This window comes from Synchiropus splendidus, chromosome 2, assembly GCF_027744825.2.
Source record: "Synchiropus splendidus isolate RoL2022-P1 chromosome 2, RoL_Sspl_1.0, whole genome shotgun sequence".
Classification (NCBI taxonomy): Eukaryota; Metazoa; Chordata; class Actinopteri; order Syngnathiformes; family Callionymidae; genus Synchiropus; species Synchiropus splendidus.
The window spans coordinates 19,912,088-19,932,090 of NC_071335.1; the positions used below are offsets into that span (position 1 = coordinate 19,912,088).

The 20,003-nt window shown below is 45.2% G+C and overlaps 1 protein-coding gene across 6 annotated transcripts in view; it reads left to right on the forward strand.

The window, feature by feature from the left end:
• LOC128754807 (VPS10 domain-containing receptor SorCS1) overlaps positions 1-20,003 on the forward strand; it is a 109,805-nt gene that overhangs the window by 53,295 nt on the left and 36,507 nt on the right. For all 6 annotated transcript variants that reach the window (XR_008413982.1, XR_008413983.1, XR_008413984.1 and 3 more), the window contains exons 3-4: positions 4,803-4,902; positions 13,461-13,619. Coding sequence is in view for 3 of the 6 variants with exons in the window: in XM_053857718.1 (XP_053713693.1) it covers positions 4,803-4,902; positions 13,461-13,619 (259 nt within the window). In the remaining 3 variants the exon portion in view is untranslated. The remainder of the gene's footprint in view (positions 1-4,802; positions 4,903-13,460; positions 13,620-20,003) is intronic.

Below are 20,003 nucleotides of genomic sequence, written 5' to 3' on the forward strand. Positions count from 1 at the left end.
AGTGATCGCACGACAAACCTTGAAACAAGAGTCCTTGAACTGCCAATTATTTCACTGCTCAACTGTAATGAATACACTTTGTCTGTGCATCGTTTTCTTGCCACATGTACGGTTCTAAAATTATACTGCTGTTGTGCAAGAGTAGGTAGGTAGAGTATCAAAGGCCACATGGTGTAACCTGGTGGACTGATAAATGAGAAAACTCGACACATCAGCAGATGTGTTTTTGTTCGGCTCCATCAGGCAGGGACATTCAACTCTCATGACTTAGGACTGAGGACCAGCTCCCCTTCGTGGATGGACACAACACTCAACCAGTAATGTTGTCGCCCAGTACCAACCAAGGCGACCCAAAAGTATTAGAAGATATCTACCTTAGGATCTTGTTCACAAGTGAAGTGAGGATAGACTAGACACCACTAAAAGAACTGGATCCCAGATCAGTTTACTGAAGACTGGGCTTCTGAGGTAGAAGCTGTCGTTTGGGGAGCAACATAGCTCAGATGGTAACTCAAGTACAAGGTACAGTGAACTGATCTAGAGGTTTTAAGACTTTATTTTTTATCTTTATTTGACTCTGGCAATCTTTACAGTTTCAGTGAGTAGTGTGTTAAATGGAATTGCTATAATCTAAAAATACCCAAATCTATTGATACTATAATAATTCCGCCTGTTTCTCTTCAGTTTCCCCTCCATTGGTAATCGATAAGACCATCTTCTAAGGAAACAAATTGTTAAGTAGTATTAATAACGGAATCGGAATTGTTAACATCGCATCAATTCCCATCCCTAGTCTTCACCCCCTCATTTGGGAACCAAACCTTCGGAATGAAAAACCAGCCAGATAATGAGGACACAAGGAGAGACTTTCGTCACTGGAGGTAGAAAAATACATTAATGAAAACTTTGTACTTTTCGAAGCTGATTTGCATTAAGTGCATGTGGATCGATATGATTTACATACTGCATATGATAGTGGCTGCGAAGTGCCCGGCATGTAATGAAATAAAAGTTAAACGCAGCCCACAACAGCCGCCACCACAGAACCGGAGGGGACAGGAATATGATGAACGGGGAGTGCGGTGTAGCAGGGCGTGGGGGTGGAGGGGATGGTGGGAAGATCTACCGTCTAAATGTGCTGAGCACTCCCAAATGATCCGGCAACCAGGCCTGCCTCAATTTACGCCGTATCTCAACTGGCAGGAAATGACCTCACGCCAACAGCTGCCGTCGTCCTCCCAGACAATATTGATGATAATGCGCGCGAGCCGCCCTTCAAAGAGTCCAAGCGCAGAAATCATAATTGAAACTTTCCCCGCTGAGCCTTTTAATAAGTGACTCATTTCACTGTGTTCCAGAGAAGTGACAAGTGTCTGATGGAAGAGCTCTAACGCCAACACCCTCTGTATCCAGAATCAATTTCACTCATACGTTCGTTCGTTACATGCAAGTTTAATTACCATGTGTGCCTTCTCAGACTTTGCTCCAGTGACGGACACATTTCAGCTGAGAGATAGTGTGGTTCACATTGTCTCTTCTCTCCAACACTCAAGGACGTGGCACAGTCGCACAGCAGCAAAAATGTAAAAAACAACCACCAAACTGCAGAGAAACATGGCGGGGGCACCACAGCTTGTGGGCAATGTAGAATAGAAGTTTTAACAAGGACAAAGGGCTGAAGGTCTGGATTGCAGCACTGACTACCAGGATGTTGTTTACAGGTGGAAAAGTTCCTCAAGCAGAATACTGACAAACCAGGTAGAAGAATGGCCCGTCAAGGCTAACGACTCATGCAGAACCATCCACCTTCTGTTCGCCAGACAGAGGCCCAGGCGTCGCTCTACATCCCTGATGTGACCGCGTCGAGACCAGACCATACGGAGACCCAAGACCAAACAAGCATCAGTCTTTTACTTATTTCATTCATGTCTTACTGCAAAAGAAACTGTGAGTGATTTTTCAAAATAAGTCAAGGACACCGGTAGTTTGTTCTGCATTCATATGTGGAACGGGACCTTTTCCCTTTTCAAGGTCAAGAGCTGCCCTTCATCACTCGACGGAATCCTCTGTGAGTGGAGAGGCTCTCTGGGTCAGGATCTCGACACTTCTCTTTGCTGATGTTATGGTTCTGTTGCCTCCATTTTTCGCTTCACTGTCTAATGAGGATAGTTACGTTGACATGGTACTGGAATCCCCAGATCAGGGATGAGATCTTCCCAAGGTGGAGGAGTTCTGGTATCATCGGGTCTTGTTCAGAAGTGAGGGGAAATGGACCTCCACAGATGGATCTGTGCTACTACTTGTAACAATGTGTATTTGATCTTTAAAGCCACTCAAACTGGGCGTGTTCCAGTCATGGTGACTCTGCATCGTCAGTAAGGAGGAGAGCCACGTAAGGGGTTATAAACAGACATCAGAGAAGAGAACTATGAGAAGGCTGCCTTTGGCATCAGTATAGAACGCACAAGTCCACTTTCCCAAGGTCAATATATGACACCGAGGGAGTGAGAATGGGTTGCTACAGCATGTTTGTGACGCTCCATCCAAGACCCGTGGTCGCTGGGTTAGTGGAGCTGATTTATTGACCTTTTTCAACAACTTGACATTCAGCTGCATAACAATGAAAATATTTCTTGTTGAATTAAAATCAGAAATTTCCAGCTGACTAACACATTTTTTCCCCACAACAAATATGATGCCCAAAGTTCTTCCAACTCAACCTCACTTGTCCATGTTGAACTATTTTAAAACATAATTAGGAACTTAAACAACTGTTTCTTGTGCGCTGTGATAAAAGGTTTTATTTATTTTGCCCACTCTCAAACATGCAAATGAAGAAGTTCCTGCCTGTTCCCTTCCGGCAAAGTCAACGCAAAAGCTAAATCAAGGCCAGTGTCGAATTAGAGCTAAAATATTCAAATGCTGCTCAAAGCGAGAATGTTAAATTTGCATGCAGTTGAAACTCAATATTTCAGAGCGTCTTCCTAAAGTTTGAGAAAGTTATCGCGGCTGTCAGCTCGGATTTAAGGCTCAACGCTCAATTGAGGAAGAAGTTTAATTTGAGGTATTGATGACGCCGGGAGCGTCCAGGTTTTTGAAAGGGCGGCAAAGAAAACGCTGCTGCAGGACTTCAGATGAAGAAATCATTTGACATAGACTGATCTTTATTTCTCCTCCTTCTCCATGTATGTTGACAAGCACATCTTCTTTGACAGATGAAAAAATATTCATGAGCATCTTCGGAAGAATGAGGCGTCCTGCGCATCTCCGCGATTCATTCCTCAATTGTGATGCCACCTTGGACCGTGAAGCTGTGACATCATCGGGATATTGATCTGCGTCTGTCAAAGAATCCTTTGATTTAGAGGCCAATGACTTTTAACGGCTGCGCAGGCCAATAAAACGTCCGCACCACGGCAGATTCTTGGGAGATGGAAGCAGAATTAAATTGTAAATGATAGTTTCCCTGGGACCATGGTTTTGATGAAGAGTGGACCACATCACTGGTGGGCACGCGTGCATGAGGTTCTCACAAGACCGTGAGGCTGTTTGATCGAATTTTCATGATCAATCCAGGCTGGAGTGAAGAATCTGAACCTGAGATCCAAGAAGGGCAGCGGCCCTACATCTGTGGGACGAGACCTTGTCCATGTGTTTTCCTGTGGATGGTGCTCTAGAGCCAGTGAGCACTGACCACAGCTGCCGATTATTCACCTGACAGAATCCTCTCAGAGTGGAGAGGCTCTCTGGGTCAAGATCTTGAGACTTCTCTTTGCTGATGATGTGGCTCTGTCGCTCACTTCACAGTCTTATGAGAATCTGTTCCACTGCGAACATGGTTTTGGACTCAGATTGGAGATCAGATCTTCAGGTGTCATAGGGTCTCATTCAGGAGTACAGAACAACGGTCCTACACAGGGACGTGATGATGAAAGAGCTGAGCTATAAGACGCAGAAGTTCTCTGGATGCATCACAAGCGAGTCAGTCAGTCACTATCTCAAGACTGCTTTGGAGTTCAACTTACATTTGATATAAAAGTTCATGGGAGAGACTCTACTTTCATTTCCAGCACTTCAGCTATTGAGGTCGTCAACATGAAAGATACATGAACAGCACGTCACCCAAATTAAGTTGGGTGGTTTGGCTGACCAATATAAAATATGCAGCCTGGGTGAAGTCACATTTTATAAATTATTATCAGCTCTCTTTTTTTAGATGAATCAAGTTGAGTCTGAACTGAATCCTCATCAAGACTAACTAGGACTCTGTATCTTCCTGTTTCTTTCCTGTTTTTTATGACAAGTTTTTGCTCTTCCTAGCCTTAGTCAGTTAGGTGCAGAGGCCCCTGCGCCCCTCTCCCCCAGCTCCCCCAGTGGAGATATTTGGACTCCTTCACCTGAGGAACACCACAGTGGTGCCTTGCATGACTATCAGCCTCCATTTAAAAGTGAGACTGATATTATAACCAAAACCTTTGACAGATGAGTTTGGCTGCCAGTGACAACTTCAGCCCTCCCGATACCGCTCTGTTTTCATCGTCATATTTGTGTGGTAATTAGTATGTTCAATCAAGTGTTGTGTTCTGTCCTTCAGGGCCGCCGCGCTCTTTCCCAGACTCCCAAATTCATCACTAATGTTTTATTCAACGTGTTTGTGTTCCGATGGGTGCGGACGTGACCAGAACAGGAGGCCTGACCGCGCTTGCCGGTGTGCCTTGGGGAAACACCAGCTGATGTCCCCACAGTGTCACAACAACATGGTGGCTCGTGTTCCACGGCTCACCCTTCTGACTCCATTTCAGGTCGACGGACTATGGGGCAACGTACCAGAAGCTGAATGACAAAGTCGGAGCCAAGACGATTCTCAGTTACCTGTACGTGAGCCCCAACAACAAGAGGAAGGTGAGTGCCCCAAAGCATCTCTCATTATGTATGTGTTGGGGGCAGGTGTCATGTGGTCAGAGTAAACAGTTTTAAAACTCCTCAAATGAAACATATGCAAAATGAAATAATACCTAGGAATATAAAACATTTTCAAGACACTTCACAGCGTAATTACACTTTTCTTGTCTTATAATATTTTAGAAACAACTCTTTTGGTTTTATACCCTCTCACAGTCACAAAACTAATGTGGCCCCATGGGAAATTTTCTTGTCTATTCTGGATTCCAAACCTGGAATCTAAGGGAAGACGATTGTTTTTGACTACAGAATTATGTATAATATAATATATAATTCTCCATAATTATATATAATTTTAGAAAATACACCCTAGCCGTTCGGACAAAGTTACAGATACAGTAAAGTATGTCAGAACCAACCCATTCTCAATCACAAGGTAGCCACTATCTACAAGTGCATCCTATCTTGGCGCTAAAGTCGACCTTCCATGTACTGACCCATAGGTGTTTCAATGGAGTAAATACATGTCCTTTCCCATTTCACGTTTCGGGTGGAGTAGTCACTGTGACAGAAACACAGCGGACATGGAGACGAAGCATCTGCTTTTATTGAAAACCTAATGCGTCAACATGCAGTGCTGAAAGGCCCATTTATTGATGTTACAAATGAATCCAGATAAGTCCGGATCTGTTCGTGTCCCTGCATGTTTCCACAAAGCTTGCAGATACGGACCAAACAGTACTATCGGAGACCATGAGGGGCAGTGTTGCTGTTCCTACGAGAGACGTAGCTGTAATGAGACATGAAGACGACATGACAATGGTAGAAATTGTGTAGTTTTGTGGTTTGGTGTTGCTATAAACTTTTGACTATGGGCTGCTCCCGCTGGTGGATATATTGGTGAAGAGCAACATAAAGAATGCATGGAAGCATGTGATCTGGGATGGGAACGGACAGGTACAATTCACATACAAAGGGAGCATAAATGGACCTCAAGGCATCAACATAGGAGTCAAAAGTCACTCGAAGACAGTCACTATTTGACGTCTTAGGAGCGAGAGTTTGTTGAGGATTTGGTGATTAAGATTCAACATGGGTACAATGTCCCCTATGAGCTGCCTGCAGAGAGTCGAGCATGTTTTTACGCGGCGAAGCGCTGCTGCATAAGACTAGCGTTCAAACAATCATTAACTTCAATATCTGTGATGTGACAGAACCATCCTGCTGTTGTTTATTTAAATATCAAAGTCATTAGTGGATGTGGAAATATGGAGGCTCTTGTGTTGAACAAGGCTGTTATGACTGTATGGAGCGGTGTTCTTCACAGAGGTTAATGGGAAGAACGGCAGCGTCACCTGCATGCAGAACATCCTTGTGGCTTTAAAGGCTGTTATTTGCCAGCAGCTCACTGAGACACAGTTGACATTTAACTCTGCAAATATAGTCAGGAGCTGTCGTTGGATGAAGGAGTGGGATCGTGAGAGACATTAGTGTTTAATGTGGGCCGGTAATTTGCCGTACTGCATGTTGTGTTGCTTCCATCACAGCGACACACAAGCTGCTCTCTCTCTGCTGTAAATTCCGAGCAGGGTCGCGGAGGCTGGGGGGTCATCACTCTCGCTGTCACCCCCGGCGTGGCGCCATGTGATCGCTGCTGGTGGCAGACAAAAGCCTCACTCTTCGCCCAGCAGTGCCAGTAAATCAAGCCATTGTGACTGCTGGAGGTTTAGGGAGCAAAGCCCAGGAGGACACCGGGAGCAGGAATTAAACTTGAGGGGAGATATATTGATAGAGACGGCAGAAAAGAGCAGCAAAAGAAAGACTCGTGAAGGGAGGAAAACACACCGACAGCAGCAATTACATCCATTTTCACCTGGTGGCTTCACGCGGAGGACACATACGAGTGGACATGTGAGAGGAACACTTCAGGTTTCAGCAAATTAGTCCAGCAAATGGAGAGAGCAAAAAAAAAACCCACAGCAGGGATGTTGCTGGATTAAATGGTTGATGGATTCACTCGGTAGGTAATGCCTCTCTGGAATAATGTCAGCCATTTTCCCAATGTGTCGGATACTCTGATATGAACACGTTTTTTACTGGAGATCCAGGATGAGCGGACTCTTTGTCTTGAGAGTTGATCATGAGCTACGCTCCACAATCGGAGATTTGTCTTTGAAAAAAGACTTTTCAGATTCTGGCTATCGTTTCACAAACTCGCAGTATGGTTTCATATTTCCAGCAGAACAGAGGCCAACTCTCATATGGCAGCTCTTGGAGGAGCAGAGGTTCTTCTCTGCACAGTTACAAATCCAGAGAGCTTTGTCTTTCGCCTCAACAGACCAACGCATTGTCCTCAACGATCCATCTGTCCGTCTTCATCCTTCCCTCACTCATGAGTAAGATCCCAAGACACTCCTCTGAATCCTTCTCCAGCTCTTCAGGGCAACACCCAGGTCAACAGAGGAGTCCTCACCTTCTCTCGGAGGAGCAGTGTCCCTGCTTCTTGTCCTGGATAGCTATGTTTAGCTGGCCACTGACCTGTCAAAGTTAGAAACTAGAGAATGAAATGAAATTAAAAGGTTTGTTCCGATGTTTTTATCAACGAATTCATTTTATTTTAGGTTTATAACAACATTATTAACATTGTTTTAAGCTCTTCAGTTGATCACTTTGTTTAGCATGTTTATATATATATATATATATATATATATATATATATATATATATATATATATATATATATATATATACACATACAAATATGTGATGACAATGACGACGACTAAGAATTCAGGCAATGTCTCCAAAATAATGCAGAGACTGCACTCGTGGATGAAATGAAGTGCCACTCACCCTCCATCTTAAATTATCTTTCGCTTCCGTCACTGACTTGCTTCATCGTTTCCTCATTTCATCAGTGCCACACTTCTGTTCAATCTAATTGGTCGTTCTCGGCAGTGCACTTAGAGTCCCCGCTCACGTCCAACCCATTTGCTTCCTTCATAACTGGCCCCTTTCCATCTGACCATTACCCAGTCGCGCTGTTATGCAGATAGCGCTGTTTGTTTTCCTCGCCGCAGCTTCAGTTCTAGCCGTGGTCTGTGACGCACAGATAGCTCAGCGCTGCGGAGTAAATGCAGCGTGTTTGAGAGGTTTATATATGTAGGAAAGTCTTTGATACAGGAGCGCGTGTGGAATTTGGGAAGGAATTGTGAGCCAAGTTGTTTTTGACTGCCTTCAGTTGACGCTGGATGAGTTACATGTCCTTTTGTCCGTGAGTGAGGGAAGGATGGATCCGTCAGTAATGTCAGAAACAGTAAAGCTTTATTGCCAATGTCAGTCAGGAACCCACCAACTACGAAAGTGCTTTGACACATTGAGCAGTAATGAACGCAAGATAAGTAAATACATAAATCAATAAAATAAATGATATACATATGTTCACAAATTGGTCAGTCTGACAGCTGAGGGGCAAATGCTGTTCTTGTGTGATGTAGAAGCTGAACTTACTGATGTTTACAAGATAGTAATGTTGTAGGGGTCAAGTCACTTCACAACCATTCAAAGTGATTGCTAAACTCCCGTCAAATAAATCTGTGATCCCATTTCAAGCCGCGAGACAACAGACAACCATCAGTGAAGAAGGCACTGATGTGAATATCCACTGGGCACCGGCAGCCCATCGATCCACATCAGTGCAGCTGGAAAAAAAACCCATGCGCTCAGAATTATGACGTGCTTTCCTCGCCCCGTCCACCACATCGACCAGGTGCTATCAACGGTCTGATCCGGCTTATTAAGCTGCCGTCTTTTGATCCGAGGCATTTAAAGTCACGCTAATTGAACACAACTTGACATTTCAGCCAAGCCCCTGCCAGACTTGACAAACAGCAACGTGTCAGTGTCTAACTCTCACTTTAATTGGGTTTCCTGTTAACTTGCTTCGACTCCAGAGGCTTGCCTTCGGAGGCATTCAGCGAGCCGTTGAGGAAATAAAGGATGCATCGCTTATGGATGGAGAAGACAAACATAACTAGCATATTAAAGGTTCTCACAGACAAAACTAAACTAGAGCTTCTTTTGTCATGTCAGTTATTGCTCAGTTTTGGGGTCTTCATTTCCCCTGATGACACACTGTGAAGGAGAATGGAACCTTACAGTCGGCCTCCTCAGACTGCTTCTGTTGCGCCCTGTACACACCAGACAGCTGCAACTTGCCTCAGCAAGTCCCTTGTGCTGCAACAGAGATGCTTCCCCAGCAAGGTGGTCACATGATTCCAGATGAAGCTCTGTCTTCTGGCTTCTGATTCCTAACTAAAAAATGAAAGAGGTTGGACAGTCCAGTCCAACATATGTAGACAGACAACCCCTCACCTGGATGTTAAAATCACCTATTAACCTTTTGGACTGTGGGAGGAAACCTGAGCGAAAAGAGCCAGAACCATGCGCATCTAGTTTGTCTGGGACCAAAAGGTCCTAGACAGGAGTTCTCCTCTGACTACTTTTCACATAAGAAGTGCAAGAACGACATAACTAACTAAAGCGATATTAAATATTCAACTGCGTTGCTCAGCAAGATTTGAGGGCCCCCTGTCACCTCACTACCAGCCGTCCTCTCATCCCTGACCTCACAAGCCAAATCGCGTCGACGTCCCCGTCCATCTGTGTTTCTGTCGGTCCGACCTACGTCGCCGTATCCGTCCCTTCTCTCTTCCTGTCGCAGCCATTTACTGACTGAGCCTCAGGGCTGACAGATGTTGCTTCACATCCACCCACCCACTCCAACCGCTTCCACTAACTCCAGTCCCCAGTCGCGTTCCGGGCAGAATTCCACCCCCTGATTGTTTGGCTGATTTGCTTTTTGCCTGCATTATGTCCAGAAAGGGCCTGCGGACAGGGACGCTGCTCCCCGGACTCCGAGCGGTGGTTAGATTAAGCGGCAGGCGAGTCTGCCGCGATAGCGCCAGGTGGCAAAGCTGCTGCTCTGTCAGTTCAGCTGAGCGTGCTCTAATCAGATTTGTTCTATTTAACAAGATGCTTTCTCACAGTTTTGCCTCTATCCCGTGTGTGGACGAGTCAGAGACTGGGAAAACCTGATTTGAGGTTTGAAAATATGAGTGTGGTGGCTGGAGGACAGGACCATGTGGAGGGGTCTGTCACGATGAGGAACGAGCTGAGCTAGAAGACAAGACTCACACTCACCGTGGAATCATCAGTGGGGACCTTGGATCTGGTTCTTGTCTGGGCTTTCTGGATCACTCGTTCTGATTCCTTCTAGCTCGATCAGCAAAACTTTTCCTCCACCAACAAGAACCCACACATTTCGACACAGTCTGGTTGGAAACAGATCCCTTCCTTCTCGGCTCCCTCCAGCCTTCAGCGTGCGCAACCCTGCAGCCGACTGACATTCATCAACCTTCTGTGTCATTTACTCTCACCTGACTCGACCTGTAAGCACTTTCTCCTGCCCTTTAGTTTCACACTCCAGGGCTTTGCTGCATCGATACACAAGTTTCACTTTTTAAAGCTCACACTCTGACAGAGTTCTCATCAGAGATGAAAATGAATTGAAGGAATTTCAGCTCCTTCTTCTGAAAGATGATGCTCTTATAATTTTTTTTTAACATCCTCAAGCACAAAGGAGCATCTGAGTGTTCTCCCTCACCATCTGGCGCCACTCTTGTCGTCAGTCATCGGGGAGTTTCTGAGCAACCCTGCTAACTCAACGTCGCCTCTCGCTGGCAGTCTTTCATCGACTCTGTGGCTCCAAACAGTAGACACCGTCCACCACTTAAACTCCGGTGTAGCAGGGTCAGTCTTTCAGATGTTTTCTTGTCATAAGCATTTCTTTGGTTGCAGAAGAGGAGAGGGAAGGTCAGGGTGGAGGGTACCTGTCTTTCAAGTGACCCTGTTCCGTGAACATTGTTATTGAGGTTCCTTCAGGCCATTTGCTTCCACTCTGTTCATGCGAGAAGGTAAACCCAAAGGGTTGGTCGTCCATAGAGAGGAACAGCAGCAAGATCATAATTCCTCGTGGTGTCTGTAGAATGCAGCCACACCTTTTGCAAGTCAAAACGTTTTTTTCATGCTAATATTTAAAATAGAGTCGAATTTCAATGGTGAAAAAAAACCTGAGCCAATGAACAAAGCTCTCGATTCACGTTCTCTCTCTCACAGGTGGTGCTCTGGGTAGTGAGCTGTCTAAAGTCTTGAAAATGGGACTGAGGAAAGCGTTGAGTCGAAGAGAAATTGGTACTGGATGAGGTTTCTGGGGAGCAGAAAATCTGGACCTCAGCATCAGCTGGTGCCTCCACAACCAGACCTTAGATACCAGGTGGTCGATGTATCAATGTAGGAAATAGTTTCACACACCACCATTGGGGCTGCAGGAGAGCGACACAGTTTGAGAAGACTGACTTGGAAGGCATGAGGCAACACCCATAGCCACTATCTGTAGCCGATACGAAGCTGAATCCCTATAAAACGTCAGCAGACGAGTGACAAGGGACAGCAGATGGCTTTGAGTTCTTCTGAGAGTTAGTGTTAGTTCTTCCAAGACTCTGTTGCAAGGGTGAAAATAAATGGCGGCATATGCTGCCAGTCTGTGTTCCGGCTGCTGTCTTGTTTGTCCGTACTGAGCGTGTACATACAGCAAAGCCATCGTCTCCACACGGCAGCACTTCTTCCCGTCTCTCCCAGGGGCGAGTTCCATTTGTGATTTATCGAGACTAATCGCTTTCTTCTGACACAGATGAGGTCACATTTGTATGTTGGGGACGCTGGGCGTGGTCGCCGGCGCTGATAAATGACTCGCACCGCCGTTTCATCATTGCCATATTGCAGCGGATATTGAGTGTGAGCGGAGTGTGCGTTCCCATTCTCTCCGCTGTCTGACAACATAATGGCCACAGAGAAATTGTCATGCCAAAGGGCATTTCCAAACCCATTGTAAGCCTCCATGTTCTGGCTGCACTTTCAGTCTCTGGAGCAGGAATGAGAGGTTTTGAACACAACACCGCATTCCGGACTTTCCTCCTGGATGACTGAGCTTCTCTCTCTAAGGGAGAGTCTTTGGGTCACTGCAAATGAGGAGGAATCCATCATTCATCTCAGCTCTTTCTTCACCCACCACATCATACTGACGGTGCTCCACCAATCTGCCTGCCCATCTTCTCCCTTCCCTCCCCCATGATCCAGAGCCCTCCACCTGGGGTAAACCTCTCAGATCCAGCCTGGACAGAGCATATCATGTTCAGGTCAACAAAAGCCTCGATGAGACCCTGAGGTTATTAAACTGGTATAAACACATTTCTATTGAGCGCTGCTTTCTGTCACTGCGACCTTCATGAGCTGACGTCGTAAACGGACGGTCAAATTAAATGGAAAATTTCTGAGGCCATCATTAACCTTCCCTGAATCATCAAGATGAATTCAATTTTAATTTCTCTGAACAGATCGTTTCATTTACAGCATTTCTTAGAACAGGAATCCAATTATCAACATGCAACAGCGCAACGTGACTGTCTTTATCAGGCTGTCCGAATGGGTTGCCATCATTGGATTACGCTGGGAAACATGTTCATCAATTTCGACTGGTGAAGAAAATGCTGTGGTCAATTAATTTCACCTTTATTTTGAGTGTGTTGGGAGAGGCTGAACTGGTGAGTTGAAGGGGAAGCAGCCAGGACATGGTTGTTCTGCTGCCTTCTGCTGATTTTTTTTTTCCCCTGTAGGAAGTATTTTTAATTAAACTCAAACTTTATGTAAATTAAGTTACATTTAGTAAATTATTCAATTATTATGTCATAATATTTCTTAATAAAATCACAAAGCAAATTAACGTTTTACATTTAAGATTGATTCGTATGTTTTACTGTATCCACACTTTAAGAAAGGGAACCTGAATTTTTAGTGAAATATATATTTTTTTAAAAATGTTTTCAATTATTGCTGTGATTATTATTAGGAATGAAGCACATTGACTACAAAAATAAAATAAAAATATGTGGAATTAAGATTGAAAAAAAAAAAAACATGAAAAAGCTGGTTCACAGACTGGGCTCATGACTGCCGGGTTGCCAACAAAGAGCACCTGAGAAGCACAAGCATGCCTCAACTGGAGCTGCCTGTAACTCATAATCTGAGCAACTGTATTGCAGATACTGTATTTGAGTGAGCAGGGTTGTTGTCTTGCCGCTGACCTGGACTAGACTACGAGTAAATGCAAGGTCTTATGTGAGCAAATGCGGCTGCAGACTCATCTGGACAAGATGAAGATGAAGTGGTGGAGATGAGTCCTGAGCTCATTTCAATTATTCTATCTGGAGGTTTCCTCCTGGCCTTTCTGGGGACAGAGCCAAAATTGACCAAAAAGAAAGAGGTTGGAGTTAAAATAATAGAAATGTGCTTGTGGGAAATTAGAGCTGTGGAGGCTGTGCTGAGCCCCTAAGGGAGGAGGGGAGCAAACGCAGAGTGGTGAACCTCAACCAGCTGGAGAAAGCTGACCTAACTGATGATATGAAGAGTATCCAACTGTCGCTGTTTGTTTTGACCTACAGATCATGCTGCTGACCGACCCTGAGGTGGAGAACAGTCTTCTGATCAGCTCAGATGAAGGAGCCACCTACCAGAAGTACAGACTTGGCTTCTACATCCTCAGTTTGCTCTTCCATCCGGAGCAGGAGGACTGGATCCTTGCTTACAGCCACGACCAGAAGGTGAGTTTAACAGTGTGGGTCGATCTCTGCGCAGAGATGAAGGAGGCAAAGAGTGGAGTGCAGACAGGGCGGAGACAACTGCACCTTTGTATCGGTGTAAACTCAGGAGAGCTAGAAGAGTCACAGAAATGAGTCTGTGAGAGGGACATGCGGAAAAGTTTGGAGACAAAGCAAGGGAGGACAGGTTTTTGGAGAGGAGAGGCAGTGTTGGACCTAGATGTGGTGAACTGAACCTCATTTCTGTGACTAGGGAAGCTCGAGATAGTCATGAAGGTGGAGGTCTTGTTAAGGCACTTCCTAAGAACAGACAGGCATGAGGTCCAGCCGTGGGAGAAGTTGCTGATCAGCCAGGCAGAATGACCGGTTGGAAGACAAGGTACGTTGCCGGGGATCAGATAAGCAGTCAAGGTAGGAGCCTAGAGATGGTGAGACCTTGCAGAGTTGGGGAGAGCTGGAAAGGCTGGCGTGGGGAGAAGACAATCTAGTGGGTGCAAGTTAGGCGTAAATCCACTCAAACTGTTAAACAACGCAATACAACAACTGACCTAGTGTAACGAATCAAGGGACGTTGGCGCTAAAGCCACGTGTGGAAGACGTGGAACTGGGATGTCACGTTGCGAGGAACGTGTAGTTAAAGGCCACGTATTGAGGACGTGGAGTGGGACCCAATCGCAAATGGTGAAAGTTACAATGAGGCAGGAGGAAGTAAGAAATAATATTTAATAATTAAACAAAGAAACTCAACAGAAAGCGTCACCGAACCGGGAGAAACAGAGCAAACAGAATGAAAAAACAGAGTAACCAAACTAACAGAAGTGCATAAACATGAGTAAAGTCCAAACCGAAAGTGTCACCGAACCGGGAGAAAACGAATTTAAATCACAAATGAAACCGAGAATAAACTACAAAGGAAACCAGGGAGCACACGGAAGCACAAAGAAACAAACACTAAACTCAGGCACCACAGTTCAACACAGAAAAATCCAAAATAAGCTAGCTGACAGAATGAGAGACCGAAACAAGGAGAACCAGGAGTTAAATGAGCCAGCTAGCACACAGAACGAGAAACCGAACAAAGGAGAGCCACGAGAATCGGGAGTTACCACCGGGAAAACGAGGAGTCCAAAAAACTCAGGAAACGGGAGACAAATAGGCGAACTCATGGGAACCAGCAAGAGACTCACAGCAACTAGAAACACTGACAGGAAACAATGTGGTAAAGGTGACGATCTGGCAAACAAGAAGCAACAATCTGGCACACGTTGCTGGAGCCCAGGTGTTTATGTAATCAAGTTCATCAGGGGTTAATCGGCTTCAGCAGTGTGCCAAAGGAACAGAGGGAAAAAAGCAAAACCAGGACTCGGAGCCAGGAAGCGGATCCATGACACCTAGTAAATGAAAACAAGTGTGTATTGAGTGTCGACGGAGCGCCATGAAGCACCTGGTGTGTTTTATCCACCGAGTAAAGGGTTAAACTCTTGGATGATGTGATACAGTGAGCAAGGTAGTACAGTACATCAATAAACCCCAGCAGATTAACCTGAAGGAACAGGACTTCCAAGGCTCCCGAATCGTCGACTCAGTGATTGACAGGTCTTATAAAAACAGGGGTGTAGATTAGCCTTGTCCTCGTGGAGGTGAACAGAGAGCCTTTCTGCCATGCAGGGAAGAGCTGGCTCTAATGAAAAAGGCTTTTGCTAAGACCTAGCTTTGTTCAGGACCTGAATCAGGTGGATCCACATCGCGCTGCAGTCACTACCATGAGTCGGCAGCTTGAAGGTGACACCACTGTCTTCAAGCTCACGTGGCAGCTATTGAATTGTAAGTCATGATGAATATAGAAGACATGTTGGGCCCTGAGATAATCAACGTACCAACAGTGTGCTGACCAGTGAGAGATCATCTGTCCTGCTCCTGACCTCAATCCAAAGACTTGCACAACTAATTCATTCAGAATAGACTCGAGAGCAATGATGACCAAAATAGACTTGATAAACTACATGGGTTGAGGCTTCAATAGGCTTGGTAAAGAAACAAGTCAGAAAAAACTTTTTAACATGTTAAGTCCTGCGTTGATTTGGTGAATAGGGAAAAGTGGCCCAGAGTAGACCTGAGTTGAAATGAATCAGGTCTATTAGCAAGTCAGGGATGGACTTAAGTACACTCGGATGACCCACAAAATACTTGGGGTGAACACAAAGGGTTAACTGTAGTGAACTCTAAAATAGACTGGGAAAACAAAGAGTTCAGAAACAGACCACAACCTCCGAGATGGTCAGGAAACAGGTCAATTTGACTTGGTTAAGTATAAGGTCCAAAAAAAGACTCAACTAAACATGGTAGTCTGCAATAGACCTGTTGACAATACAAGTTTGAAATACACTTGGTGAAACAGGTCAGAGATAGACAATGTGAAATACAATGCCATGCCAGACTTGGAAAATAGGAAGATCAAAATTAGACCTGGTAAAATAACAAGTCAGAAACAGACTCGATAAACTAGGTGGTCTTCACTGGGGTAACTTTAGAAGCCCAAATACGTATGGTAAACCATTCAGTCACTGCTCACTGAAGAAGCATTGGATACATTTGGTGTCGTGCCAAGTCCGAAAAAGACCCAAGTTTACTAAGGAGGAATCAGTCCAAGGCAGACTTGGCTGAACGAGGATCTCAAGTAGCTGGTCATAAATGAAATCAGCAAACATTTGTCCCATCCTGTCTCTCACTGGAGCTGGAGTGGGTCATCTGGACCGAGTTTGCAGGTCACACTGCTCCTGTCGCGCGATGTGTTACCGATGCTGAATCCAGCTGGAACCAGACAGTCCAGTCCAGACTGTTGCAGCAGTGGTGGCTGAGTGGGGAACATACAAACGTTGATGAACGTCTGATGTCCTCACACACCAGCTGGACACTCGACGGCACCAGCCTTGTTATCGCAATACTCCAAATCTGCTTCATCCCTTTCTCTTCACGAGCTGTTTTGTAAAAGTGAGACACTTTGCTGTTCCAAACCCCGAACTCTGCTGATGTCTGCAGCCCGAGGCGACAAAGGCTGAATTTCTGCAATAAATCAGTCGCAGATTTCTGCGCCGAAAATAAAACTTCCTTTAATCTCTAAGCTCCTTAGCTTTTTAAAAGTCACCTGTTTGGGATATTTCAGCGACGACAGCTGGGAGATTTAGAAATGCGCAGAACCACGCGGTACAATGGAGATTAGCATAATGAGCATTTAAGAGTCATAAACGAAGGCTGATGATTTACTCCCACCGCTGGTGTCAGCAGAAAAGAAACTGGGAGCTGGGAGTCCAAAGTTTTAGACTCGTCCGAGCTGCAGGAGCGATGAACTCGTAAAGATGTAGCGAGTCGATATACAGCAGGTTTGTTTTAGAGTCCCAAAGACTTGTTCAAATTAACCCGTGAGTCATGATCCCTGGTGCGTAATGACTCCGCCTAAATCCTAGTTTTACGCCTGCTTATTCCAGTGAGAGAGGAAATGGAGTGCGGAACAGACCTGGTGTTTCTGTCAGTTGAGTTGAGTTTGTCAGTGATTCTGGAGTCACCCCAATTATGGGAATCTGGGAGTCTGACAGGAAGTTGCTTGACTTGTAACTTTGGAAATTAATGTTGCTTTGGTATTAATACATTTTTTGTAGTGAGCTATTGGAGTCAAAAAGTTATGACTCCAGAAAAAATAGAAAATAATTCCAAGTTCAAGATTAAAACTTTTTTTAAACCAATTAAAAGAAATGATTTTTTTTTTTACTTTAATGTTATTTATATCCTGAACTATGGCTCGATCGAGTGAAGCCAGTGTCCCTGGCGTCTTAGGGCCCGATTACTCTCTGTCCACCATCAGATTCAATTGAATCTTGGCACTTTTTGAAGCCGGCCCCTAAAGCGGAAAGGTTATTTGAGCCGCTCAGAGTCAGACTGTAAAAACAACTCTATGAAGACGTCTACTGACCAAGCCTGGTTTGTGCCTGGGAAGAGGCCCCAGGGCAGACGCACAGAACACACTGGAGACATTATATACGGGAGCACCTCGGTAGGAGAGCTGGGGAAGGTTGAGGCACGTCTGGAGCTGAGAACTTCAGAAAAATAAGTGATATTCACGCCTCTGAAGGCTCTCAGCTGCATCGTATACTTGAAGAAATACTTTTCCTCACAAGGGTCAGGGTGTAAACTGTAAATAAGGATATCTGAGCCACCTGTTATGGTGTCAGTTTATCAGGAAGAGGAGGTAAAGCTAGGAAGTAAGGAGAATTATTTACTTTGCAGTGATTCTGACACCACTCTGGTGAGAATGGGACTCACGTTAGTGCCTCTTTATTTGATTTCTCAGCCTCCCGTTGTATCGACCCACATGAAATGAAACATCTGCACTTTTTGTTGATGAAAAGAAGAATCAGCTCTTGACTCTGGAGCCACCGAGAATTGAAATCTTCAGTTTCTCTTGGATCCTCAGAGAAGTAGCATTTGTTGATTGAGAGAGCGGGGCGGCAAGAGAGCGCTCCCCCCCTCCACCACCACCACCACCCCCCACCCCACTCGCTGCTCTGCCTGGCTTTGTGCTAACTTGCTGCAGGAGCCTAATTAGTCAAAGTGATTTTCCCTGCTGCCACCTCCACATTGTCCCCTCGCTCACAAGTTTTTCTTGCATCTGCTTAAGACCAGCGTCCCCTGAACGCCTCATCATTCATTTCAGGGAGCCGCTTATGGTGTTGGTTTTGCACCGCAGACATTTTGTTGCTCCTCAGAGCTGTGAAGTTTAATAAAAGTCGTTTCATTTGAACAAAGCGGGAGGTCCAGGAGAGACTAGAAGCAAAGCCTTTAGAGACTCAGGAGGACCAAGAAAGAATGGACGAGATCAAACCAGGAGTATTTGAGAGTGACAGCTCATGTGGAGAAGTTTAGAGATGCATCTCCAACCATCTCACATCCATAGAATGTCCAGGCGAGCAAGTCTCGAAGAACCTCATACTGCCAGAATGGCACCTTGAGGTACACCACAAGTGTTTTTTAGCTGTGTGGTTACCGATAGCTTACACTTTGAGGTAGGTGGTCATAATATTTCGGCAGATCCACTTGAGTTGCAGCCTCACACCAAGGCACATACCTGTTTCCTCCCTCGGACCAAAACTGACTCCTGAGGTGAGTAAGTGCAAGGAGTTCTTGTGAGACCCCCTGCCTCTTGCCCTGTGCAGCTGGGATGGACACGATGTTCGCAGTGAGGAGGAAAATGGTGATCCAGTCACAGCCACTTTATATTCTCCGCTGCCGGCTGGTTACTGGCACCTTTGAAGGGCTGATGAACTCACTTCTGTCTGCAAACACACCTGCTCGCGCCGACAAAGAACAACGACAAACAGCTCTTGCTCCGAGCCATGGAGCATATTTCAGCAGTTATTTTAAGCCTGAGCGACCATGCGAGAATGTAAACAGTTGTTTATTAGCCACCAACAATAACAGGTTTTATCCCATAAGTGTGGCTCGAGCAGAGTGCAGCGTCGGCTTGTTTGGAGAAGAGATTCTCACTGGAGGATCAATGACTTCGCTTCATCATGCAGGAGTATGAGCTCAGCCAGAGGGCACGGTTTTACAGTATGACTTTTGACTGCAAGACTGACACTTTTCTCTTGGAAATGAGTAAACAGAAGGAAAAGTCCTCACAGAAATCAATTATTATTGATCGAGTGAATAGTTGAGATGCTGTTTCTGTCACTGAACTCAAACTTCCATGCCTTCTTTACTTTGGTATTGCTGTTCACCAATGTATCCACCAGGGGGAGTAGCCCAGAGTCAAAAGTTTATGACGACAATAAACTTGGAGGGGTCGGTGAATTCGTGAAATATACCGCCACTGGAGGACGGAAAAAATTTCCACCATTGTTATGTCCTCTACGTGTCTCAGTAGAGCTATGTATCACGTAGTAACTGTAAGCTTGAAGATGAAGAAAATGAACACAGAGCATGGACAGAATGATCCTTCTGGATCCGGATCTGAAAGTAACTTGAGCATAAATGGACCTTAATAATAATAATTATTATTATTAAATACTTCAACAGTCTTCCATCTCATGCCTCCAACTCCTCTCCTCCACTTTGTCTTCACTCTCCATATCATCAGCAAACATCATCATCTGTGCAGACCCCTCCCCAGACTCAACAAAGAACTGACCTCTACTTTAATCACCTAATACCCTTCTGCCCCTCTGCCCCTTCACTGCACACCTCATCACCGTCTCACAGCCCTCACACATGTTGTGCACACACTTCACAACATAAATCAAAGCTCAGTAATTCTCTTCTTATTTTTCCTCCTTCCTGAGCCATGGACTTCTGTGGTTTTCACCTCATTCTTCTGGTGAACTGTCATGAATTATC